This window comes from Oncorhynchus mykiss, chromosome 13 (assembly GCF_013265735.2).
Source record: "Oncorhynchus mykiss isolate Arlee chromosome 13, USDA_OmykA_1.1, whole genome shotgun sequence".
Classification (NCBI taxonomy): domain Eukaryota; kingdom Metazoa; phylum Chordata; class Actinopteri; order Salmoniformes; family Salmonidae; genus Oncorhynchus; species Oncorhynchus mykiss.
Genome location: NC_048577.1, coordinates 55000561 through 55028156, shown reverse-complemented (window position 1 = coordinate 55028156; position 27596 = coordinate 55000561). Strand labels below are relative to the sequence as shown.

Below are 27596 nucleotides of genomic sequence, written 5' to 3'. Positions count from 1 at the left end.
TACCTAGAATATTTGCATTGTCCCTCCCCCTATTTTACACCGCTGCTACTCTCTGTTGTTATCATCTATGAATAGTCACTTTAATTGTCACGTTCTGACCATCGTTCGTGTGTGTTTTCCTTGTTTTAGTGTTGGTCAGGACGTGAACTGGGTGGGCATTCTATGTTGGATGTCTTGTTTGTCTATTTCTATGTCTGGCCTGATATGGTTCTCAATCAGAGGCAGGTGTTAGTCATTGTCTCTGATTGGGAACCATATTTAGGTAGCCTGGGTTTCACTGTGTGTTTGTGGGTGATTGTCCTTAGTATCATGATGTCCTTGTTCTGTGTTAGTTTTACACAAGTATAGGCTGTTTCGGTTTTCGTTACGTTTATTGTTTTTGTAGTGTTTGTATTGATTCGTGTTTTACGTTTGTTCATTAAAACATGGATCGCAATCTACACGCTGCATTTTGGTCCGACTCTCCTTCTCATCAAGAAAACTGTTACATTAATAACTCTACCTACATGTACATATTACCTCAACAAACCAGTGCCCCTTCAAATTGACTCTGTACTGGTACCCCCCTGTATATAATCTTGCTATTGTTATTTTACTGCTGCTCTTTAATTATTTGTTACTTATATTTATTATTCTTATCCATATATTTTTTAACTGCATTGTTGGTTAGAGGCTCGTAAGTAAACTTTTCACTGTAAGGTCTACTACACCTGTTGTATTTGGCGCATGTGACTAATACAATTTGATTTGATGAAGTGTTAATGTCAAATGCACAAGTACAGTGAAATGCCTTTCTTGCCAGGTCTAATCCCAATAATGCAGTAATCAATAAGAATAATACAAAAATAACAATGTAGAACAAAAACACAATAAATAAAAAAAAACGAGAAAGTAAGTAAGAATACTATATACAGGGTCAATGTGCAGGGATACTGGAGTGACAGAGGTAGATAAAGTATTGTTTTGAAACAGGCAGGAAGCAGGTCTCAAACCCTCAACCTTGTAGCCCGAAGTCCAGCGTGCTATTGACTGAGCAGCATGCTCAAGTGGGAGCATGGATATCCGCGCATATAAACCCAGGGTTGTTACACAACTCCCTCCATTTAAAGAACGCGTCCTCGTTTTAGCTTGTGACTCAACATCTTATAGGAACGCGCTCACTGGCCAAGCACACTCAAGTTCATGGATGCAAGGACCGATCCCACTTCTGACACCAATGTAATGAAACAGGCAGGGAGCAGGTCTCGAACCCTCAACCTTCTAGCCCGAAGTCCAGCTCTTATAAAGACTTATATCCGCGCTTCTAAAGCCAGGGTCGTTACAGTAGGTATTTATTCTTTATTGAACTAGGCAAGTCAATTAAGAGCAAATTGTTATGTACAATGACAGCCTACCCCTGCCAAACTAGACGACGCTGGGCCACTTGTGTGCCGCCCTGTAGGTCTCCCAATCACAGCCCGGGATTGAACCAGGGTCTGCAGTGACATCTCTCGCACTGCAGTGCATAAGACTGCTGGGCCACTGCTGGGCCACTCTCAAAATGAGAGATTTGGTTGTAAAAAAAAGCCTAACTGCTCCCAAGGTTAGGGTTTACAGTAGGGACGTCCCAAGGATCCCTGAAACCACTAACCGTTGGAGTTGAGGCTTTTATTTTGAAACCTCACTGTAAAGCAACCGGAAGCTTTGAACAATCGACGTCATTCAGCAGTACCAGCCCACTGCTGCTGTCCCAAAGCAAGCACAAGTCTGAACTTTTCTCAAAGCCGATAGATAACAAACCGGGTTGATTAAGGAAAGAGTGCGAGTCAACTGAACTTTTATACTCTCATTAAGGTTAATTGCAAGTGGAGTAATGTCATTTTGTTCCTTCTTCGGTGGTGAGGTCTTTAAAGACCACTTTAAAACTGGTAAGAGGCTCCTCAGCTAGCTAAGATAACATTGAAGTTAGTCAGTTACAGTAGCTAAGCTAAATTGTAAACATGAGATTAGTCAGTAAAAGTAACTTCTACATCTGCTTTGCTTGCTGTTTGGGGGTTTTAGGCTGGGTTTCTGTATAAGCACTTTGACATTGATGTAAAAAGGGTTTTAGAAATACATTTGATTTGGGACGTTATAACTATAACGTCTGTGCTATCTTTTACAGTAACGTTAGCCCAACTGTGTTGGACTATGACCTAACTTATGCTATGACATAACTTATGCTCAATCAGTAGCTAACTAAAAGTAGCATGCTCATGTAATCACTGATTACACAAGAGCCACGTTAAATTGCCAAACGTTTTCGAACGTTGCAGATAGAAATACCATGAATAGAGCCGTCGTGAGTCCTTATTCTACATGTCAGAGAGACATGTTTGCTCTGCATGGCTAACATGTTTCTGTCTGAACGTTCCAAAACGTAGCATTACTTCTGATCGCCCTCTGGCTCTTACCAAACCGTGATGTAAGATTGAACCACCAGCCAGTTAAACTGTAGCAACTTACTCCACTGGGCCAAGAAAACAAATGTAAACCAAACATTAGTAGTTGCAGTAACTATAAAGTATAATTGAAAATACAAATTGTATGTATACAAATTATACAAATTATATGTATACAATGTAGCGCCAATACAAGTATATTTAGATCTTAATGTGGCCACTTGTGTCATCATTTCTCCTAAATGTAGGTTTTGACATGTCCTCCTGTAACATCACTCAAAGAGAATGTGTTGAACATGGGTCCCTCCCCAGGGTTAATAGATGACAAACAGGTTTGGTTAAGGAAATAATGTGAGTCAACTGCACTTTTATCCATTGAGGATTGTTCCTGGTGGATTAATGATGTTTTCACAGGTCAAATCATCCTGTAACTTCACTCAAAGAGAATATGTTGAACATACATCCTAGATTTACTTTTGGCTAATCTCACTGTAATTTTCTATCTCCCCAGGGTTGTATATGTGTGCCCAGTGTGGACACCAGCTGTTCTCTAGCAGATCTAAGTATGAGCATTCCTCCCCCTGGCCTGCCTTCACTGAGACCATCCTCCAGGACAGTGTGTCCAAGCATGAGGAGAGACCTGGGGCATTCAAGGTGAGATCCTCTCAGTTTGGGCGTGGAGTTGCATTGGACCAGAGTTGTGAAGTTTACCTTAGGTACAGATCTAAGATCAGCTAAGCTTCCCCTTCCCCAATCTTATCCATTAGTGGGGGAAATTCAAAACTAACCCAAGATCATTGTCTATGGCGGTGGTCACCAAGCGATTGACTGGTCACCAACCGATTGACTGGTCGATCTTCTAGGCATTCGTAGTCGATCACCAAACATTTCTGTAGAAAAGCCAACGATAAAGGCTTGGGCTCCTTTATTTAATTGTCAGGGAATACAGCAGAGCTGCTGTTTTTATGATTGACTTCATGTTGAAGTTTTTATTCAGCTCTGTCAACACTGTTTTTATTCAACACTTTTACAAAACATAAATACTCTTCTCCTTCATTCCACTCGCGCTGCAGCTGCAATGAGTTAGTAGCCAAGTGTGTCGCTAGGCCTGCGTCTTTATTAGCAGCTCATGTCTATTTTAATATCGATGAATATTTCACTTTCTCTGGTCATAAGAACAGCATGAGTTTGTGCCTGAGGCAGAAATAATGTGTACCCTCTGGTCAGTGTCACTGGAGGAAGGTAGAGAGCAGGGACCGTGACAGACGGATGCTCTGCTGCTCTCTCCTTTCCTCCGCTGAGACTGACCATCAGATGCAGGTACCATTAATTAGTCCAGTAAAATAAAAAAGCTGATTATTTCACTTAATGTTCAACTATGCCTCGCAACTGATCTATTTTGTTATCAAAGCTTGAGTTTTGAAATATAATATGGTCTGAGAAGAACAATATTGGCAGGCCAAGCATATAGCCAAATATGCTGTGATAATGTATTAGGTTTACTGCACAGAAACGTATAAAGTTAAGTCATATTTTTGTAATAATCTGAGCGGTAAATTTCGGCTTGCTTTTTGACTGTGAAAGTGATCGTGAAAGAAAATATGGGTGACAACTTATCCCTACTCCATAGGGGTGTCCCTCTGTTGACTGTTCATTGCTAAGTAGTTGTCTGCTTGTGGTCAATACACTGATGAGCCCATGTTCATTTTAACAGGATGTGTGTAGGGTATTGCATTCAATTTCTGCATTTGTAAGCAGTGTTTCATTTTGAACTTGGGAGGGTCCTAATAATCATGTTTGATATGTTGATTGTGCACTGAACAAAAATCAAAACGCAACTTTGTAAAGTGTTGGTCCCATGTTTCATGAGCTGAAATAAAATATCCCCGACATTTTCCATCGGCACAAAAAGCTTATTTTTGCAATTGGCATGCTGACTGCAGGACTGTTCACCAGAACTGTTGCCAGAGAATTGAATGTTAATTTCTCTACCATAAGCCACCTCAACGTAATTGTAGAATATGTTGTACGTCCAACCAACCTCACAACCGCAGACCATGTGTATGGTGTTGTTTGGGGGAGCGGTTTGCCGATGTCAACGTTGTGAACAGAGTTTTTATGAAGGAAAACACATTTTTCTTGGTACAAATTTGGCACATAGAATTGACTTTACTATTGTATAGAAAGATGGAATCTGATAGTTGTGTGTTTCAGGTCCGATGTGGGAAGTGTGGAAACGGACTGGGTCATGAGTTTGTGGGAGACGGGCCAAAGAAAGGACTCTCACGTTTCTGAATATTCAGCAGCTCACTGAAGTTTGTCCCTAAAGGTACGGGTTCACTTAAATTATGTTGTCACGGAATGTCAAGCCAATTTGATTAGATTATAGTCAAAACATGTCAATGTCTCTGGTTGATACCTAACCAATCTGACTGAGCACACGTTAACCACTGGATAGTTAATGTTACACTTAAAAACGTTGATGAATTAAAATGTTGTCCTTTCTCTCTCCACAGATAAGGTAGATGGACAGTAAGGTGAGCAGCAGGGGTATGGAGTCACAGTGATGGTAGAGCAGTAGGATTGTCTGGAGTCTCTGTGCTGCTGAAGGTGTGCAGGACAGTGGATGAAGTGTCCTGGGATAAAGCCCACTTTGGGACCTCCAGGACACTGATGGTCAATGTCTTCGCTGGACAAGGACAGGGGAACTCCTACCAAATAGTCAGCTACATTATGCAATAATACAGCATCATAATATAACAATGATACACAATCATAACACAGACAAGTACAAGGAGTTACACCATTTACACAAAGATAGTCTGTCAATTAATCATTTTTATCTTAACATTGTCAGTCAAATGGGGGATCATTATGTAGCCTTCATAGTGGTGAATGTAACTTCAAGATGTCCTAATTTATATATAGTAGTGAAAGCAAACAGGTGGCTCAATCTACCAATGTATGTTAATCAGTTCTATCAATGATGTTATGAGCCTCTTAAAGATAGACAGTGACGTAAATAAAATCTCAATGGTCTTAACGGTCACAATGTATAATATGCAAACAAAAAGAGAAATTCAACTGAGAAATAAAGATGTCCTTTTATAGAAGATTACATTATTTGTTGGTTTATATTTGAAATTAAAATATGAAAATAGTTTTTCAGCCATCTTTATGACAAACACATCAATCATGCCAGTATTTTTCTGTACTCACCTCAAGAGATTAGCAGACCTGAAAATACTAAATTGTTAGTATATACTCAATCATTACTCAGGTTATACAACTAATCTTGTTCCACATCTTTCACAGTGAGTTTTATTTTTATGCATTATACTCCCACCTTGTGGCAGACATGAGACCACGCAACAGGACGGGCTTGTCATTTGGTCTGGCAATGAATGTGGGCTAGACTCACAAAACCCTTCAAAAATGCTAACCTGATATTTGTGCCTCTAACTTTATCACTCACCATTATTCGCGATTCATTAAGGACTATCTGTAATCATGGTAGCATCCACATTCATGTAGAATTGTTTAGAAATATATTATATTCTTATTTACAATAAATGTGACTTAAAAATGACAATACATTATTTACTATTCATTTCTATTGGGCACAAAATAATCTGAAACACAACCAAAACAAACACAATGCATCCAACAAGTTAGAGTCACAAGCTTGATGTAATCGTTGCTAACCTGAATGAGGGAGACTCATATCTCCCTCATTAACTTTAAGCATCAGCTGTCAGAGCAGTTTACAGATCGTTGTACCTGCCCACCTGTAAATACCCCATCCAACTACCTCATCCCCATATTGTTATTAATTTTTTTGCTCCTTTGCACCTCAGTATCTCTACTTGCACAGTCATTGTCTGCACATCTATCACTCGTGTTTAATTACTAAATTGTAATTACTTCACCACTACAGCCTATTTTTTGCCTTACCTCCCTTATCTTACCTCATTTGCACACATTGTATATAGATTTTTCTATTGTGTTATTGACTGTACGTTTGTTTATTCCATGTGTAACTCTGTGTTGTTGTTGGTGTCAAACTGCTTTGCTTTATCTTGGCCAGGTCAGTTGTAAATGAGAACTTGTTCTCAACTGGCCTACCTGGTTAAATAAAGGTAAAATAAAATAATAAATTGTGTGCTAGGAATATGGGACCAATTACTAAACTTCTGACTACTTTAATACACATATAAGTGAATTTGTCCCAATACTTCTGGTCTCCTAAAATGGGGGGACTATGTACAAAAACTGCTATAATTTCTAAAGGGTTCACCGAATATGGATTGAAATACCCTCAAAGCCATTGAATCACTTCAAGTCCAAAGTGCTGGAGTACAGAGCCAAAACAACAACACGTGTTACTGTCCCAATACATGTAGAGCTCACTGTATGTTCAGAATGGGGATATGAGCTCTTCTCCAGCATGTCCAAGATTGAGCATTCCTCAACATGGCCTGCTTTCTCTCAGACCATCCACCAGGACAGTGTGTCCAAATCCCATGGGAATTGGGGACCAGTGAAGGTGTGTTGTGTGTGCAGTCAGAGAGGGACTGATTCACCCTTATGACCTATAGGGGGCCTAACGTGTGTAGGGGTTGTTTGTGACTTCGTGTGATTGTTGTCAGTGGAGGTTTTAGTTTTCCACCAACTCATTTTACAACAGAAGGTATTTAACATGTTTTATGTGTCCCCTTTTAACAAGGATACAGAATGATAAAACAGAGGGAATCCTTCCTGGATGTGGTTTGTTTCAGGTCTGTTGTGTGGAAATGGACTGGGTCATGAGTTCTGATACGACGGAGCAAGAGAGTGACTCTGCTACTCCTGAATATTCAGCAGCTCACTCAAATTCATCCCTCAAGGTGGGAATTCAGTGTGTTTGACCTCTGTGAGCAGAAAGAGTTATCCTGTGTAGAATAGAACTCATTAGAAAAACAACACAAAGACACTAATGGGGGGTTAAGGAGGGTCTTTTTGTATTCTCCTCTGATATAGAGTACTATAGAATATACTCTGACCCTGCTCCCCAGCTCCCCTCTCCAATGTTAAGGTAGATATATATACAGTAAGGTGAGCAGCAGGGGTAGGGAGTCACAGTAATGGTAGAGCAGTAGGATTGTCTGGAGTCTCTGTGCTGCTGAAGGTGTGGAGGACAGTGGATGAAGTGTCCTGGGATAATAGCCTGAAAAGTAGTTAGATTGGCTTTTATAACACATAAGCCAATAGCCATCTATTATACATTAAATACAGTGCTACTGCTTTTTATTAAATACAAGTCACCACGTATGACAAGAAACACCAAATTAATGAATAATAATTGCCAAATAATCCTCTGTTAAAGTTCAGTTCGGGAACTGTGTGTATTTCAGTTGTTTTATCAATGTTTATTCACTTCTGAATCTCAGTCTCTTCAGCCAGCGAGTGGGTCTTAGTTTATGATCTCTGCTAAAGAGGGACTTTGGTGTTGAATTACATTCCATAGCCACTTCCACTGGAGACTGGAAAGTCCCACCTATTTCATTCGCTGAAAGGCCCGTCACTTCTTGGCAGACAGATACTCAGACGAAGCACAATGCTGGAAAACTATCTACATCCACTTAAACTAGTCCTGGCATCGTTCTATGACAAACACAGAAGGTTTCATATTGAATTCAATAGGAGAAAACAGAGAGACAGAGAGAGAAACAGCCATTTCCTTAATGTATCCATTGGCTGTATTATACAGCCCAAACATCAAGGGACTGACAATCTCTCTATCTTCTTCTCTCTCTCTGTTTTCTTCCTTTCAGTTATTGGTAGCCTAATATTTAATCCCTTAGCTAAGTGGGCAGGGGGGAACACATGACAGGGAATCATTTGAAATATGTAGTTAGGCTGTTATAAGGTATTATATAAACCAATTGTCATCTATAAGGCATTTATTCAGTGATTTTCTTCTTTGTCAAATATAAATGTTTATTCATTTACAAGTAGGATCTGATGGGTAACCTTTTATTTTAAGGGTCCATAATAAACCATCAGGTGAATGGCCAAGACAAAATATTGAAGTGGCTTTGAACGGGATATGGTAGTAGGTGCCAGGGGAGTGGGTTTTTCACGCTCAACAGTTTCCGGCATGTATCAAGAATGGTCCACCACTCATAGGACATCCAGCCAACTTGACACAACTGTGGGAAGCATTGGAGTTAACATGAATGCTTTCAACACCTTGCAGAGAGCATACCCCGATTAAATTGACGCTGTTCTGAGGGCAAAGAGGGGGGGGGGTCAGCTTTTCTGTGATGTTTTCTGTGTTATAGGTGGGAGAGATGTGTCAATCAGTATATTGGACTTTTCTGTGATGTTTTCTGTGTTACAGGTGGCAGAGATGTGTCAATCAGTATATTGGACTTTTCTGTGATGTTTTCTGTGTTATAGGTGGCAGATATGTTTCAATCAGTATATTGGACTTTTCTGTGATGTTTTCTGTGTTACAGGTGGCAGAGATGTGTCAATCAGTATATTGGACTTTTCTGTGATGTTTTCTGTGTTACAGGTGGCAGATATGTGTCAATCAGTATATTGGACTTGTCTGTGATGTTTTCTGTGTTACAGGTGGCAGAGATGTGTCAATCAGTATATTGGACTTTTCTGTGATGTTTTCTGTGTTACAGGTGGCAGAGATGTGTCAATCAGTATACAGTGCCTTGCGAAAGTATTCGGCCCCCTTGAACTTTGCGACCTTTTGCCACATTTCAGGCTTCAAACATAAAGATATAAAACTGTATTTTTTTGTGAAGAATCAACAACAAGTGGGACACAATCATGAAGTGGAACGACATTTATTGGATATTTCAAACTTTTTTAACAAATCAAAAACTGAAAAATTGGGCGTGTGGCAAAAGGTCGCAAAGTTCAAGGGGGCCGAATACTTTCGCAAGGCACTGTATTGGACTTTTCTGTGATGTTTTCTGTGTTATAGGTGGCAGAGATGTGTCAATCAGTATATTGGACTTTTCTGTGATGTTTCCCAGCTCTGTGTTCTGTCTAATTCCTCCCCCTCCTGTTGACAAGGAGCTGCTGGTATAATCTCAGACTCTCTTGCTAACGGCTGGTCCTCCCTGTTTACCTGACCGGAGAATACGCTCACGGGTGGGTCACACTCGATAAGTCCTGCGTATCAGGCTTCAACCAGTTTTCTCTGGTCAAAGGCAGGGGTTCAGCACTTCGTTTGGGCAAAGGACTAATGCTCAACAGGCTAGACTCCCAGTGTCCTTTATGTGTGCCTTAAACACCAAGCCCCTTTTGGTTTCCTGCTTGAGCCCACAATAATGGTCTGGTAACGGGCTACCTATGGTAGAGCCCCTTAAGCTAAGGTTGTTATCAGTGTTCCCTTTTCTCCTGAACACTTTATTCAACCAATAGAGTAACTAGTTAGGGAAAACCAGTAAGACTTCATGTTTGGTTTCACAAGTGATATATATATATATATATATATATTTTTTTTTTCAATACAATTTGGTTCTTTCAGAAGAGGTTGTTTGCTTCTTTAACTCTCTTTCACAAAACCGAAACAATGACTTTTAATAGTTCTATCTTACCCTATAGCTTTCCTCATTACAACACTTCAAGGTGTCAATGCCCCACATTCTGCACTCTTCTGGCAATTAAGCCCATGCCTTCCTCAAATAGAGTTATACAACACATAATTTCCTTCACGTGATGCTGTTCATTAAACAAAGTTAGATGACACCTTTTCCCCTTCACACATGACGACGACCCACGGTGATGTCTCCTCCCACCTGCTGTTCTACAGCTCTATCAGCTCTGACCCAGGGCTTGAGTTCAACAGGTTGCTTCCATATAAGGTGAACTTCCACCCTCCTGCAGCAGAATATCTGTACTTTTAATGGGTCATGCTGTATTCCAGCTGCTTGAGGCTGGCTTTTCTTCTGCTGCTGATGATTTTTCTCCTTCTGGTTCTTTGTTTTACGACCAGCAGAGTCATGCTGGGGGACTGGAGGAGTCATTAGGTCACCAGGACTTGGGCCAATCACGACAACCCCTCCTTGGAGTCATCCAATGGTTTTGAATCCTGTGACCCTGCCTCGTTCAAAAACATTCTGTTACCCCGACCCCCAATAGTCTCTTTATGTATTCTGAAAATAAATAGAAACTTGCAACAATTTCAAAGTTTGTAGTTACTTACCGTTCATATCAGGAAATCAGCCAATTTAAATAAATACATTAGGCCCTAATCTATACCTTTAAAAAAGGTAGGAATTTGTATTTTATGAACGTGTTTTTAAAAGGTTGGAATAAACCTTTACATTTCAAACCTTACAAACCTTTATCATGCTGACTACAAGTTTAGACAGCTGGCCCTAGACTCATGTAGCTGACATTGGCTAATTGTAGGTGACTTGCACCTTCTGTACCACAGATGATGTTTTAGGTGTTTGGTTGATAATGCACAGCAGTGTACCAGTAGTGGATCCAGAGACCCCCCCCCCCTTCCTTCCAAAGGCGTTAAAACTTTAAGAGGTTATTAACCAAGGAAATGTAAAGGTTTGTACCAACCTTTTAAAAACACGTTCATAAAATATAAATACTGTATATAGACCTAGTAGATAGATATATATGTAGATCAGCTGCGTGTCTGACTTGTATGTAAATAACACAGGCCCAAACGTTTGGTCAAGGAAGGATGTTAGGGAAGAAAAGGATGTTGTCAGGGAAGGATGTTGTCATTATGTTAGTGATTCTTCACCAAGTGTTTGCTTGAAGCACTTTATTCTACTGTAGCATTTATAAATGAACCACTTCATAACTGTACACCTTTGGCTGTTTGGGAGGGTGCGCCATTCTAGAACATTTAGATAGAAAGTGTGGAACAGGCATGGTTCTCAGTCATAAACAGTAGGGCATCATGTGAGCTGCTCTATACATTGCATTTCTATATGGAACACTCAGAACATCGCCCCACCCACTTAATAAACCCCTGTTCAAACCCTTACTATCCTACAAGTTCTCCCTTAAAGTACATATGTTCAGAATGTGGATATGAGCTCTTCTCCAGCAATTCCAAGTTTGAGCATTCCTCCCCATGGCCTGCCTTTTCCAACACAAACAAACAGGCCTATTTATAAACTTCATGACTCATTGGTCATTTGCTGCTCTACAGCACCACCACTGTTCTGTGCCATCTGGCAAACATTTCTAACTGCGTCAAGAGTATAAGAGCTCAGCTCAGAGAGGACATTTGCTGAGAAACCAGAGTTGGGCTACAAGACATTGTCGGCTACCAAGAGTTGAAATGGGTCTTCCAGCCTTGGGTCTGATACCGTTTTTGGGGCCCCTTGCGTTTCCAGTAGCATTGGGAACAGTCGCAGTAGGGGGGTTTATATTGATTAAGGCGATTCATAAGAAACCTTCGTATCATCCAGGAAGTCCCATAATAACACATTCCGTGAAGGTAAAGTCAAATAATGCTTCTGGAAATGAACCCACTGGAAATGCTGCCAGCAAGACGACAGAAGGACAGCAGAGCAGCAATGAAACTACCATCATAATTGCTTACGGCCTTGGAGTGGTTGATACTTATAAAAAGTAGGTCTATCATTTTTTACATATTTCTATCAAGTCTTCTTTACTGAGTACAATGTGCCTTTTTATTCATAAGAGCATGGATAGGCCTACCCTAGGCCATTATTTTCATGATATAATTCCTATTACATTGTATAATTCATTTTGAATTGACACAAGAATGATGTTAGCCCACTGATACTTCCTGTTCTATCCTCATAAGTGTTAAAAAAGGTAGACCATCTCAGTTTGGTCCGGGTAACTTTCGCATGGCAGAGGCAGACCATATTCCACCATTGGCTTCTCTGAGGATAGCCCGAAACCATGAACGACTGGATCGTCTCCTACAAGTGAATCCAAGGCTTCATGAGATGATCATGAGCCTTGATTATGACCCAACTGGACAGAACCTGTTAACCATGAGGGTTCTTTACCAGGATCACAGAGATGCTCTGACTACTGGAAACAGCAGGGAATCTCAAGTATCCAGGTGAATGCTTTAGAGTAGGCAACACCTTTTCTGTGTTATCGTGTATGGTTTAGCAGATATCAAGGAAAATACATTGTCCAGTTAAGGCAGAATAGCAAAATGGCCACCATGAGGATGATGTGTGACGTCGTACATGGCACCGTAGTTATTCTCAGCCATCAAAACATAGGTGTGGTCATCACCTTTTCCGTTGTCATGTTTTCTCTGTTCTAGTCGTCTGCTGGCAGAGACAATCGTAGACGGAGATGCTGCACTTATGCTGAGGAAGGCTTTTATCATGGGTCATCCTATATCTTCCTGGCAGCTCAGAGAAGACGCAGGTAAAAACACTGATTATTTCCCTGTTCCCTCATCTTACAGTAGACACTGTAGATCTTTAGTGTCTCTTACAAAAGTAACATTTTCACTAAGTTTGTCTTAGTCGCTGAGTTTGCCTGTATGTTATATTAGGAGTATTTTACAAAAAAACTAAGATATGCATACAGTATATTTCTCACCAGTCCACCATTGATATGGTCTCAGAATATCATCATTTTGAATAATGGAGCATCAGAGCTAGACTAATAGAAAACTTGTTTAGTTCCTAGAATACTGTTATCAACACTTGCTCTTGCTTTCCTGGCGACTTGAAGCTAAATGCCTTGAATGTGTGGGACAATTTGAGATTTCATAAAAAATGGACTAATGAAAAACATATTTTTTAAACATAAAAATGCATAATTGCTTTTTGAGTAAAATGCCACTTTAAAGTTCAAATGTTCCCTATTTGAAACTATGTACTTATTCTAGGATTGGCCGCACCATATACCGATGGTAACATTGACATGTCTGATGAAGGAACAAGGCAGTACTACAGATATGGCTACATTGAGCTGGTCGAAGCATACCACAAGAAGGGGATAATCAACAAGAATCAAGCAGAACAGCTCATTGCATGGGTGAAAAGAGAGATGTACCTGGACCGGGATACCCAAGAGTATAAGGAGATCCTTGATGACATTAAACGTCATATTTGTGTTTTCCGGTGGTAGAAATAGCAAACAAACTCAGACAACACAGAGTAAATCCAGATTGTGTAATCTAACATGCTGGCTAGACCGGACGCGTCACGTGCGCGAGCGTCGCAAAATACATTTTGAAATACATTTATGTACGATAGCGCACGTGCATAGATGTTTGGGTGTAACGGGAGTTCCCAAGTTAAAAACGTTTCTATGATATGCAAATTATGGAATTCAGTATAGTTGGATTCTAGTTTGAAATATACTAATTCATGTTGCCATTCTAGAACTCATTGATTAATTTACATGTATAAGGAATGCATATGCTGGGGTCAAGGAAGGGTAGATAGGGACTTGTGGAAAGTTACAGTGTAGAAAGTTCATATTCTGCTCCATGTTTCTAAGGAGGGAGTCGAAGGGCAATAGTTAGTCTCTGATAAGGCAGGCCAGCTGAGGAACTAGGGAGGGGCGAGGAATGCATCTCGAGGTCAAGTCAACAAATGAAGTGATAAGAAACCTCGGAGGCAGGCCAGAGAGACCCACCACAATGACTCTCCTACTGCAGTCCTATTTCACACATATACTTCCATGCATGAAGGTTTTAGTATCAGGCAGTGCTATAACTACACCAGTGAGAAGAACCAATTACGTTTCTGCCTAGCAACAGCGATGTATTGGCTGTCTAGATGTGTAAGGACATGATCCCACATATTAGAAGGTAATAAATATATCTGCTTGTGTAATCATGCCTTGTCTTTGCAGCTGTGTGACCCAGTGGGTGAATAAACTTGGTTTGAGCTTTGTGTAGTCGTCCGTTTGAGTTTTTGCTCCGTTTGTTCAGAATCTCACAGTATAAATATCATAATGAGGAGTATAATTTATTGTTGATAATTGTTGCCAAGTTTTGTTGGCCTACTGTATAGTCTGTGCCTGGTTGATTATGTTCAGCAGTGTACTAGTAGTAGATCCTGTCTGCCTGTTGCATTTGGTAAATGTACAGCCTATAGATTCTCTGCAAAATGTTTAGATTTCCTGATTCTCTGCAGTTATTGTAACATTATGCAGTGTGGACTAGCTCAATGTCTGGGAAAACCGTCATTAAAATATCATCTATTTTGGAAGCAGCAGACAGTGAGTGGACATTACTTTCTTATTTGTATTAAATCTTCTGTTTGTCGTGTGTAAAGTTTAGCTGTGTGTAAAACCCTCTACTTCCACAGATCCTTCATCTACCTGAAGAGTGCAGCAGCAGGTGTCCACCTGTTGATGGTGCCGTCCTCTTTCATAATACAACTCTGAGGTCCTGGTAAATAAATGTGATCAACGCTGCCGTGTGTTTTGTCCATAATTATGACACACCAATGGACAATTGTAACGATGTACGCTGAGAGTCGGGAAGCACTAAGACTTGCATGGCTTAATCTTTGGGACAAGAATATGGCAGGATCAACCAGGTAGAAAAGGGGGGAACAGTCTCCAAAAGAAGCACAGCTGATGGGAGGCCTCCCAGGGTGGATCACGTGGCTCATGGTCAAGAGGAGTGAAACTGGTAGGACAGACAGAGAAGGAGGAAGGGGATGGATGGTCTAATGCAGGGAGCGACAACCATGAATGCAGATAGTCCGGGTAGCCATTTGAATAGCTGTTCAGGAGTCTTATGGCTTGGGGGTAGAAGCTGTTAAGGAGCCTTTTGGACCTAGACTTGGCGCTCCGGTACCGCTTGCCGTGCGGTAGCAGAGAGAACAGTCTATGACTAGGTTGGCTGGAGTCTTTGACAATTTTTAGAGCGTTCCTCTGACACCACATGGTATAGAGTTCCTGTATGGCAGGAAGCTTGGCCCCAGTGATGTACTGGGCCGTACTTACTACCCTCTCTAGTGCCTTGCGGTCGGAGGCCGAGCTGTTGCCATACCAGGCGGTGATGCAACCAGGCAGAATGCTCTCGATGGTGCAGCTTTAGAACTTCTTGAGGATCTGAATTGTGTTACATCAAGTGGACATTGCTTTTAGGAACAAAATATAATCAATCAGAACTATTTGGAAATATGGACTATTGTTTCTTGAAATAAACTTATGTGCTATAACTAAAAGAGTAAGTGAAGGGAATTTGATTCATTATTTTAATTAATTTACTGAAGTTCAATGTTCCACGACCTTACATGGGACCGTCACACCATGGGACAATTGTCACGTTTGGTTCGAAATTGTAAGAAAACATTGCCTAAGAATACTCATGATACAATTAAAACAAAATCTAAGCTATTTGTGTTTGCCACCATGGACAAAACAATGGGTCGTCATGTCAACTACCCATATGTGTTGTAAGTATCCCTATTAATCACTCATTGCAGTATTAAAAGTGTTGACGATAATAAGTATGAACACACTTATTAACCATTACTATATATCCAATTAATTATATGTATAATTATACGTGTTAATATATACAGTATCTAAATCATCTGCCGACCGTTAATTAATACTCTCTTAATGATTTCATGAACCAATAACAGGTCTGTTACAACTGGTTTGTAATTGCAATAATAATAAATGTATATCTAGTTTATAAATCAACTATAAAGTATGAAAATACAATTATCAAACACCTTTTAATGGATCTTCTTAATCATTAATACATCATTTATAAGAGTGTTTATGAATTGATAAAATGCCATTTATGAATAGCTTACTAATATGTATACATTTAGGCACAATGCTCTCTAAATGATTAATAAACTATTAATCCATCATAAATACTTTATTTGTACAGTGTTTTTGTTTTTAAAGCTGTTGAATGCAGACTTCTGGGGCCAAAGCTGTCTGTATAAGTACACCTTGGACAAATGTTCTGGTGGTATTGTGACCATTTCCAGAAATCATATGAAACTTCACTGAATGATACTAGACACCTTGAAAATGGATATTATATTACCCATTTGTTGATAAGTACAACTTTAACTTCTCTAGAAACTCTAAAGTACAACAGCTGCCACAGCTATAAAAAATATTTTTCTCGAAGTGTGTTTAAAGAGTAGGTCTATACTTTTGCTTAATTTTTGTGTGGAAGTACAGGTAGACCTAGGCCGAAGCGTAGAAACACACAACCAAATATTGAATTGCAGATAGAAAGGCCATGAAAAGAGACGACATGATTCCTTGATCTCCATGTCAGAGAGATATGTTTGTTCCACATAGCATATTTCTGTTTGAATGTGTGTGTACAGTATGTGGGTGTGCGCATGTGTGTATGTATCCAGGCACTTCTCACCCAGTAATGTATAAAATATCTATTTCTCTTTCACTTAGAAACACACACGCACACACACACACACTTAGAATTTGGACTCATTGGTCATATATTGCACAACTCCGCCCATCCCACAAGCCGCATGACAAACCTGTGTGTCAAGATTATAACTTTTCAGAGTTAAGATCAGAGAGGACACATTTGCTGAGAACCAAGAGTTGGGCTACAAGACATTGCAGACTACCAGGAATGGGTCTTCCAGCCGGGCTGTTAGAGTTCTTGGGGCCAGTAGGGTGGGGGGCAGCAGTGCTGGTAGGGGTGGTTATATTCATTCAAGTGGTTAAAAAGAACAGGGAGGAGAAACGTTCTATTTCTCCAGGAACTCACAAGTGTTTTGGTGACGAGAGAACACGGTTGAAGGAGGAAAAGTCGAATGAAGCTTCTGGAAGAACTGGAAACTCTAGGAAGAAGAGAGTAGAACCGTGCCGTCATGACGAACATGAGGATGACGTAATAAAAGGTTACGGCCTTGGACATGTTCACAAATATAAAGAGTAAGTCCTTCATTTGGGTCCATTTTTGTGTGGAGTTACAGGTAGACCAAGGCCTAATCTCATCAACCCAGAATCAATTACTGTGTGAGCGGAATACTTCAGCCATCTACTCGATGTGTGTCAGTCTAAGTTACATAATAAAAATATCCCCATCAAAATCTGTCAGTTTAAAGTGAAGATAACAGATATTTTGGCGTGGGCTGCTTCTCAACCCACAGCATCCTCTTATGTCAGCGTCCCACATCTGTAGTGGAAGGTGGCCGAACTACAGACCATGAGACATCCCAAAACTCGGTCTTCTCACGAAAACGTCTGTAGCGACCAGAAGGTTTGGCCTACAAACTTATGGAAAGTGGAGAATTAACACGATGGTGTTCTCTGTTTGTCTCTTTGACCCACACAAGTGTCCCAGTACTCGTCTGAAGTTAACCAATACAAACAATGGAAGTCTGATGGTAACCCATACAAGCTAATGGAAGTAGAGATGTAGTTTTGTGCCCCAAAAAATAAGGTGTTAAATATGTGGAAAAACAAAAATAGAAATCACTACTGTCATTTATCTGCATGTCCAACCCTTATACTTAGCCTCACAGTGAAGTGTTTCAGCAGTTTATTTTCAGGACAACCAGGGCTACAAGTAAATTACAAAAACAGTAGCATTCATGAGTTTTATTGATGGATGTCAATAAGAAAAATAAGGTCCGCCAAACAAGAACCTGATTAAAAGCAATTTATAAGAATGCAGTAAGTATAGAAATTGTTTACTCATTGGGAAATTAATATTTAACTAGTCAGTGACAACTGTGTGGAGTTTGGAGTTTGCAACAGCAACTATGTGAACTTATTAGAGTATTATAGACACTATTGATTTCCTTTGATCTTCCATGTAGAATAACTCTTTACCTTCGACCTACTATTGTGTAGCTTGTGAGCGTCATAGAGCAAAACAGATTACAAGTACATGTTTGTGAGAGTCTCAATAGTTTCTAGCTCAAACCATTCGAACTCGACCAACGTTTTTGTGAACCCCTTCGGGATCCACCCTTGTCTCACAAACATTGCTAACGTTAATCACACAGACTAATGGTTACTATCAATGGACGCAGAAGAAATAGATGAACAACAAACATATCATGTTTAAAAGGGTTAGAAGCCCCAAGTGCCGGTGTCATGATTAAAGTCTACTTTGATAGCTGAATATAATAGGCCTTCTTATGGATAGGCCTAGGACATAATGTTCATGACAGCATGTATATAATTCCAACTGCATTGACAAACTAATAATCTTGTCCACCAGCTGGCTCTCTGTCGAACCATATGGTTTCACAGGGCCTCAGAATGGAAGTTGAATAGATGTCTATGGCAGAAGCGGATGAAACAACCTCTGGTTTTAATTGAATGATCTCTCAGTCCATCCTCTAGCCTAATCCTTAGAACCTCTCCCCTGCATTTTGGACTTCAGACGCCAGCACCACGAGGGATTTAAAGTGAGCTTAGAAAATCGGAAAGTACGCATCTTAGAAATAGTTTTCAATTGGGCTTCTCAAAAATAATACGGTCAATGTGATTTAACAGACATTTTCCTCGCTGATTTTGTTCTATTTTTTAAGTCCCATCTACTGTCACAGGCTCGCTCTCCATTCCCGTCTCCATTTAGAGCCACGCCTCATAATCGTGTGATTCACTCAGAATTTTAATTGATTAGCATTTCACTCAGTAAATCCACACCCCCAGAATTCCAAATAGTTCCACACTGTTACCAGGCTCTACGCGCCAGCAATTCGAGACTGGTGACGAGGTTAAACAAATGATGTAAACCTGACCTACTAATTCTTCTTCTCTCCTCATAAGTGACAAAAAATTTCGACCATCTTGGTGTGATAAGGAGAATGAAGGCATTACAGAGGCAGACCATATTCCACCTAAAGATTCTCTGAAGAAGGCCCTAAACAATGTACGACTGGATCGTCTCCTACAAGTGAATCCAAGGCTTCATGAGATGATCATGAGCCTTGTTAATGACCCAACTGGACAGAAACTGTTAACCATGAGGGTTCTTTACCAGGATCACAGAGATGCTCTGACCACTGGTAGCAGCAAAGAATCTAAAATATGCAGGTGAATGCCTTAGAAATGCTCAAGGCTTTCCCCCGATATGTGTACTAGTTCCCTCCCCTTAAAGATTGTAAATAGTTATTCATCCTTGAGCGCAGGGTTGGGGTCAATTCAGGAAGCATCATTTGAATTGAATTTCTATTGCAGGAAGTATAATTTAATTCAAAGCAATTCAAGCCAAATCAACTGAGACATGAAACAAATGTTTTATCCAAAGGATATGCCACTTATTAATGCAATAAATACACATACCATTCCAAATATTCGTTTTATTATATGAGATGTTAGATTGTTCCCTTCCATACTGTCGTGTTTTATGTAATGCATTCTTGCCAAAAATGATCTGATGTTAAAAAATATTGAGGGATTTATTAATTATTATAGACAACCCACAATATGATCTTAGAATATTTGCAGGCCACTGTAATTATTTAAAATTGTTTTAGGAGAATGCATTTTTTAAATTAAATGTATGCTACATGGTGTTGGTAACCATACATGACAGCCTGGTCTCATAGTCTAGACGTAACATAGTGAATGTAAATCCGGGACACAATTTAGTATGACATGTTACGTTTGGTATGGTTACATAAGACAGATGGTAACTTAAGGCAAAAAACGAAAGTAGGGTGGTTGGTTGGGGTGGATGGGTGGGTGTTTCGTATTTTAGCTAAAAAGCAACTTTTCAACTTACTACTTTTTAGCTACTTTGCAACTACTTAGAATATTAGCTAACCCTTCCCCTAACCCTAACCTTAACCCTTTTAACTAACTCTTCCCTAACCCGAACCTTAACCATTTTAGCTAACCCGTTCCCCTAACCCTTTAATCTAACTCCTTAACCCTAACCTTAATTTCTAATCCTAACCCCTAGCCTAGCTAACATTAGCTAGCTAGCTAATGTTAGCCACCTACCTAGAATTATTGTTAATTTTGTAACATATTGTGCGTTTTGCAAATTTGTAATATATTATGAATTGTAATTCATACCATATCATACGAAATGGGTGATGGACATCCACAATTTAAGTCATACCATGCGAAACGTAACCTATCATATTAAATGGATATGTACAGAATAATACAATATACTCTGAGACCAGGTTGTACATGATGTCAAAATAAACATTTCTATGGTGATAGAATAAATAATCCATTTGAATTTCATTGAATTTCATGGAATTAAATTATACTTTAAATCTAATTCAAAATGAATTCAGATTCTGCTTCCTAATTCAAGAGTTAAATTAAAATGAAAGAGCAATTCTCAATTCAGAATTGACCCCAACCCTGCTTGAGTGGGACTGAACAAGTATAAACTTAATTGGAAATTGGGGAAAAAAAACAGAAACAACCTCTTACCCTTACAATGACAGACTTTTCTGGTTACAAATGATAAAATAACAAAATTCCTGAAAGTAACTGTTTTTTTAAGCGTTTCCATTGAGGATTTTGAATGGCATATTATTTGTCTTTACAATCCTATTATACCTATCCCATATATTCATAAAACCACAAATTCCACGGGGGTAAGTGTAAGAGGTTGTTTCTGGACATTGTCTGTGCAGCTCCCCTGCTCTGTGTGTTATCTTTAATGCTTACCCCTCCTGTTCACAGGTGGATTTTGACACAAACAATGCTAAGCGGAAAAGATGATTGTGCAGTAAAAATGCTGGAGCAAGCTTTTATCATGGGTCATCCTATAGCTTCCCAGATGCTCAGACATGATGCTGGTAAAAATATGTATATACATACAGTATATACACTACCGGTCAAAAGCTTTAGAAAACCTACTCCTTCAAGGGTTTTTCTTTCTTTTTACTATGTTCTATATTGTAGAATAATAGTGAAGACATCAACACTATGAAATAACACATATGGGATCATGTAGTAACCAAAAAAGTGTTAAACAATATTTTTCTTCAAATAGCCACCCTTTGCCTTGATGACAGCTTTGCACACTCTTGGCATTCTCTCAACCAGCTTCATGAGGTAGTCACCTGGAATGAATTTAAATTAACAGGTGTGCCTTGTTAAAACATTATTTGTTGAATTTCTTTCCTTCTTAATGCGTTTGAGCCAATCAGTTGGGCTGTGACAAGGTAGGGGTGGAATACAGAAAGATAGTCCTATTTGGCAAAAGACCAAGTCCAAATGATGGCAAGAACAGCTCAAATAAGCAAAGAAAAACGACAGTCCATTATTACTTTAAGACATGAAGGTCAGTCAATAAGGAACAATTCAAGAACTTTGAAAGTTTCTTCAAGTGCAGTCGCAAAAACCATCAAACACTATGATGAAATTGGCTCTCGTGAGGACCGCCACAGAAATGGAAGACCCAGTTCCCTCTGCTGCAGAGGATAATTTCATTAGAGTTACCTGCCTCAGACGTTGCAGCCCAAATAAATGAATCACAGAGTTCAAGTAACCAACATATCTGAATATCAACTCTTCAGAGGAGACTGTGTGAATCAGGCCTTCATGGTTGAACTGCTGCAAATAAACCACTACTAAAAGACACCAGTAAGAAAAGGAGACTTGCTTGGGCCAAGAAACACGAGCAATGGACATTAGAGCGTCCAAATTGGAGATGTTTGGTTCCAACCGCTGTGTCTTTGTGAGACACGGTGTGGGGGAACGGATGATCTCTGCATGTGTATTTCCCACCGTAAAGCATGGAGGAGGAGGCGTGATGATGTGGGTGTGCTTTGCTGGTGATACTGTCTATGATTTAGAATTTAGAATTTATTTAGAACACACTTAACCAGCATGGCTACCAGAGCATTCCGCAGCGATACACCATCCCATCTGGTTTGGGCTTAGTGGGACCATCCTTTGTTTTTCAACAGGACAATGACCCAACACACCTCTAGACTGTGTAAGAGCTATTTTACCAAGAAGGAGAATAATGAAGTGCTGCGTCAGATGACCTGGCCTCAAACAAATTGAGATGGTTTGGGATGAGTTGGACCACAGAGTGAAAGAAAAGCAGCCAACAAGTCCTCAGCATATATGGGAACTCCTTCAAGACTGTTGGAAAAGCATTCCAGGTGAAGCTGGTTGAGAGAATGCCAACAGTGTGCAAAGCTGTCATCAAGACAAAGGGTGGCTACTTTGAATAATCTCAAATCTAAAATACATTTTGATTTGTTTAACACTTTTTTGGTTACTATATGATTCCATATGTGTTATTTCATAGTTTTGATGTCTTCACTATTATTCTACAATGTAGAAAATAGTACAAATAAAGAAAAACCTTCAATGAGTAGGTGTTGTAAAACTTTGGACCGGCAGTGTATATTTTCCCCTCATCATATGGATATTTAGTGTTAAACATAAATCTTACAAAGGTATCCAGTATTTGTTTTTCCATCAATGTTTTAGATTGTTTTATGAACTTGTAGTAGCCTAGGCACCCGATAGCGCACCCGATAGCGCTAGATCTGCACTATCATTTAGCATAGCTGCGGGAAGATGTTTGGGGTGAAGGTGCTGTGATTTGACATAGAAAAAGGCTCAGTGCACTACTTTTGTGAGATTATTTGTTTTGTGTGTAATTTTTGTTTTATTATGATTTTTCAGTGGGTGCACAGCACCCTCAGAACCTCTATGTCCTGCTGCCATGTCATTTAGGCTTGATGTGCATTCCCAGGTAATGCATTCATGTCCCCCATGGACCAGCTCATACATAAAGCATCCTCCATTCAGGCTGTAAAGGCATAATTGTCCTCACTTTAGTGGCGAGAAGGTGGGCGGGGGGTGGAAACAGGGAAAAAAATGCATACTTTCTTTATGAAACACCATTTCCACCACCATGTTTGTATTTTCTGATCATTTAGGATGTTGGACTCCTTTAATTGGCTGAACGCTGTGTGCAGCATCCTAAATTGTCTGAAAATATGAAAATGGTGGTGGAAAAAGGTGTTTCATAAAGACAGTATGCATATTGTCCCTGTTATTTTCTGCCTTCTCACCATTAAAGCTAGTTAACAAGGTAAACTATGCATTTGCAGCCTGAATGGAGGAGGCTTATATACGAGCCGTCTACGGGAGACATGAGTGTATTACCGGATATGCACATCAAGCCTAGCTTGATGATTGATAGTGCAGATCTAGCGCCCGTGCACTATTGGCTGCCTAGGCAAAATATGTAGTTGAGAAGGACTAGTGTTTGAATCACTAACATTAATTCTCTCAACATGTAAAAATCCCTTGTGAATGTGAAAATCTGCACTCTTATTGTAGGATTTGTTGACGCCGCACTACGTACCGAGGGTAAAGTTGACATGTCTGATGAAGGCACAAGGAGCTACTACAGATATGGCTACACTGACCTGGTCGATGAATATCTCTACAAGGGGATAATCAACGATGGTCAAGCAAAAGACCTCAAAATATGGGTGAAAAGAGAGATGCACCTTGACCGGGATACTGCAGAGTATAAGGAGATCCTTGAAGACATTAATGATTTCTATGACTGTTTTCATATGTTGTAGGCTTACTCTTACAGCAGTATCCAAGGGGAAAGAATCAAAAGTATACCTTCCATCACTTATCGATCATATTTTGGAGTAGCCTACAATTTCATGAATTTCACGTTGATAATCTCATTTTATAATTATAATGTTTTGCTTTACAACATTATTGGTTGATCCACAGATGTTGCAATCTCTATTGCACTCCACACTGCCCTTTCCCACCTGGACGAAAGGAACATCTATGTGAGAATGCTGTTCATTGACTACAGCTCAGCGTTCAACACCATAGTACCCTCAAAGCTCATCACCAACTAAACACCTCCCTCTGCAACTGGATCCTGGACTTCCTGACAGGCCGCCCCCAGGTGGTGAGGGTAGGTAGCAACACATCTGCCACGCTGATCCTCAACACTGGAGCTCCCCAGGGGTGCGTGCTCAGTCCCCTCCTGTACTCCCTGTTCACCCACGACTGCATGGCCAGGCACGACTCCAACACCATCATTAAGTTAGCTGACGACACAACAGTGGTAGGCCTGATCACTGACAACGACGAGACAGCCTATAGGGAGGAGGTCAGAGATCTGGCCGAGTGGTGCCAGAATAACAACCTATCCCTCAACGTAACCAAGACTAAGGAGATGATTCTTTACTACAGGAAAAGGAACACCGAGCACGTCCCCATTCTCATCGACAGGGCTGTAGTGGAGCAGGTTGAGAGCTTCAAATTCCTTGGTGTCCACATCAACAATAAACTCGATTAGTCCAAACACAGAGGGTAGTGGGTACGGCCCAGTACATCACTGGGGCAAAACTGACTGCCATTCAGGACCTCTACACCAGGCGGTGTAAGTGGAAGGCCCTAGAAATTGTCACAGACCCCAGCCACCCCTGTCATAGACTGTTCTCTCTACTACCGCATGGCAAGCGGTACCGGAGTGCCAAGTCTAGGACAAAAAGGCTTCTCAACAGTTTTTACCCCCAAGCCATAAGACTTGTGAACAGGTAACCAAATAGTTACCCGGACTATTTGCATTGTGTTCCCCCCCCAACCCCTCTTTTACGCTGCTGCTACTCTCTGTTTATCTTATATGCATAGTCACTTTAACTATACATTAATGTGCATACTACCTAAATGGCCCGACCAACCAGTGCTCCCGCACATTGGCTAACCGGGCTATCTGCATTGTGTCCCACCACCCGCCAACCCCTCTTTTTACGCTTCTGCTACTCTCTGTTCATCATAGAGTATATGCATAGTCACTTTAACGATACCTTCATGTACATACTACCTCAATAAGCCTGACTAACAGGTGTCTGTATATAGCCTTGCTACTCTTTTTTCAAATGTATTTTTACTGTTGTTTTATTTCTTTACTTACCTACACACACACACACACACACACACACACACACACACACACACACACACACACACACACACACACACACACACACACACACACACACACACACACACACACACACACACACACACACACACACACACACACACACATACCTTTTCCCCCCGCACCATTGGTTAGAGCCTGTAAGTAAGCATTTCACTGTAAGGTCTAAACTTTGATGTGATTATGTGCAGCAGTGTGCTAGTGGAGCCAATCTGCTTACGGTAAATAGTCTCTTGAAGCTTATCACTGTTTAAAGTCTCTTTCTAATCTACATTTATCTGGAGGTCTTCATATTGACCACATTGGTAAATGTATAGACTTCCTGCAAAATGTATACATTTCCAGATTTTCCACTTTTACACAAATGGAAGGCCGTGCAGCAATTGTTAAATTAATACTACTAATAATAATATGTAATTGGCCAAAAATATATTGTTTTTCTTAATTGGATCTGTGTTGAAACGTAGGCCTATCTATCCCAGAACAGCAATAATGAAATGCTCAAGTATACTGAACAAAAATATGAATGCAACATGCAACAATTTCTAAGATGTTACTGAGTTACAGTTCATATGAGGAAATCAGTCAATTTAAATGCATTCATTAGGCCCTAATCTATGAATTTCACATGACTGGGAATACAGATTTGTATCTGTTGGTCAAACTCTCCCTCAATGTGAGCAAGACAAAGGAGATGATTCTGGACTACAGGAAAAGGAGGGCCGAACACGCCACCATTCACATCGAAGGGGCTGTAGTGGAGCAGGTCGAGAGTTTCAAGTTCCTTGGTGTCCACATCACCAACAAACTAACATGGTCCAAACACATCAACACAGTCCTGAAGAGGGCACAACAAAACCTTTCCCCCTCAGGAAACTGAAAAGATTTGTCATGGGTCCCAGATCCTCAAAAAGTTATACAGCTACACCATCGAGAGCGGTTCTATCACATCCTGGTATGGCAACTGCTCGGCCTCCGACCATAAGGCGCTACAGGGGGTAGTGCGTACGCCCAGTACATCACTGGGACAAAGCTTCCTGCCATCCAAGACCTATACGCTAGACAGTGTCTGAGGAAGGCCCAAAAAATTGTCAAAGACTCCAGTCACCCAAGTCATAGACTGTTCTCTCTGCTACCGCACGGCAAGCGGTTCCGGAGCTCCAAGTCTAGGTCCAAAAGGCTCCTTAATTAACAGCTTCCATCCCCAAGCCATAAGACTGCTGAACAATTAATCAAATGGTCACCCGGACTGTTTACATTGACTTCCCCCTTTTGTTTTTACACTGCTGCTACTGTTTGTTATCTATGCATAGTCACTTTACCCCCACCTACATGTACAAATTACCTCGACTAACCTGTACCCCCGCACATTGACTTGGTACCGGTACCCCCTGTATATAGCCTCGTTATTGTTATTTTATTGTTACTTTTATTAAATTTTTTCCGTTAGTTTATATAGCAAATATTTTCTTAACTCTATTTCTTGAACTGCATTGTTGGTTAAGGGCTTGTAAGTTAGCATTTCACGGTAAGATCTACACCTGTTGTATTCGGCGCATGTGACAAATAACATTTGATTTGATTTGATGGTAAAGAAATTAACATGAAATTCTCTGGCAAAGCTCTGGTGGACATTCCTGCAGTCAGCATGGCAATTGCACGCTCCCTCAAAACTTTAACATTTGTGGCATTGTGTTGTATGACAAAAAAATGTAATTTTAGAGTGGCCTTTTATTGTTCACAGCACAAGGTGCACCTGTGTAATGATGTTTAATCAAAGTAATGATGTTTAATCAGCTTCTACATATGTCACACCTGTCAGGTGGATGGATTATCTTGGCAAAGGAGAAATGCTCACTAATAGGGTTGTAAAAAAACATGTGCTCAACATTTGAGAGAAATAACCTTGTGCGTGTGGAACACTTCTGGGATCTTTTATTTCAGCTCATGAAACATGGGACCAACACTTTACATGTTGCGTTCACATTATTGTTCAGTGTACATTTACAGAACTTCTGATCATTTTCTTGCCTTAGTACCCGTTCATGGACTATTAACACATTGTTTTCATCAGAAGAGAAATGTGTGAAATTTCCCGGCAATCAGTAAATACTACTGGGCAAAATTCTAAATCATCCCATCAGTGTCATACTATGTACAATATATGGGAAGATCTAGACAATGGGGACTGTCTAATTGTTATGATTTTTTTTTTTTGCAGTATTGCGGACATGCAGAGACGCAAACAATTAAGTTGGGTTCCTTTTCATCTCCCACATTGTGACCTTCCAGTA

At 40.2% G+C, this 27596-nt stretch overlaps 3 protein-coding genes across 4 annotated transcripts; all 3 read left to right on the top strand.

Moving 5' to 3' along the window:
• The first annotated feature begins 1691 nt into the window (after positions 1–1691).
• Positions 1692–5538, top strand: LOC110486836 (methionine-R-sulfoxide reductase B1-A-like). Its single transcript, XM_036941562.1, has 4 exons — positions 1692–1907; positions 2932–3074; positions 4635–4749; positions 4937–5538. The coding sequence occupies exons 1-4, from the start codon at positions 1853–1855 to the stop codon at positions 4954–4956; spliced, it is 333 nt and encodes a 110-aa protein (XP_036797457.1). The 5' UTR covers positions 1692–1852; the 3' UTR covers positions 4957–5538.
• Positions 5539–11628: 6090 nt separating this feature from the next.
• Positions 11629–14302, top strand: LOC110486834. Its single transcript, XM_021558657.2, has 4 exons — positions 11629–12032; positions 12232–12498; positions 12712–12818; positions 13288–14302. Exons 1-4 carry the CDS (start codon positions 11740–11742, stop codon positions 13527–13529), a joined length of 909 nt encoding a protein of 302 aa, XP_021414332.2. The 5' UTR covers positions 11629–11739; the 3' UTR covers positions 13530–14302.
• Positions 14303–16862: 2560 nt separating this feature from the next.
• Positions 16863–24197, top strand: LOC118938330. Of its 2 annotated transcripts, XM_036941561.1 has the most exons (5): positions 16863–17300; positions 19152–19418; positions 21033–21148; positions 23661–23951; positions 24075–24126. In XM_036941561.1, exons 1-4 carry the CDS (start codon positions 16996–16998, stop codon positions 23909–23911), a joined length of 939 nt encoding a protein of 312 aa, XP_036797456.1. In that variant the 5' UTR covers positions 16863–16995; the 3' UTR covers positions 23912–23951; positions 24075–24126. The 2 variants fall into 2 exon arrangements, with proteins under 2 accessions (XP_036797456.1, XP_036797455.1); XM_036941560.1 differs by having other exon boundaries at positions 23661–24197.
• Positions 24198–27596: the final 3399 nt, after the last annotated feature.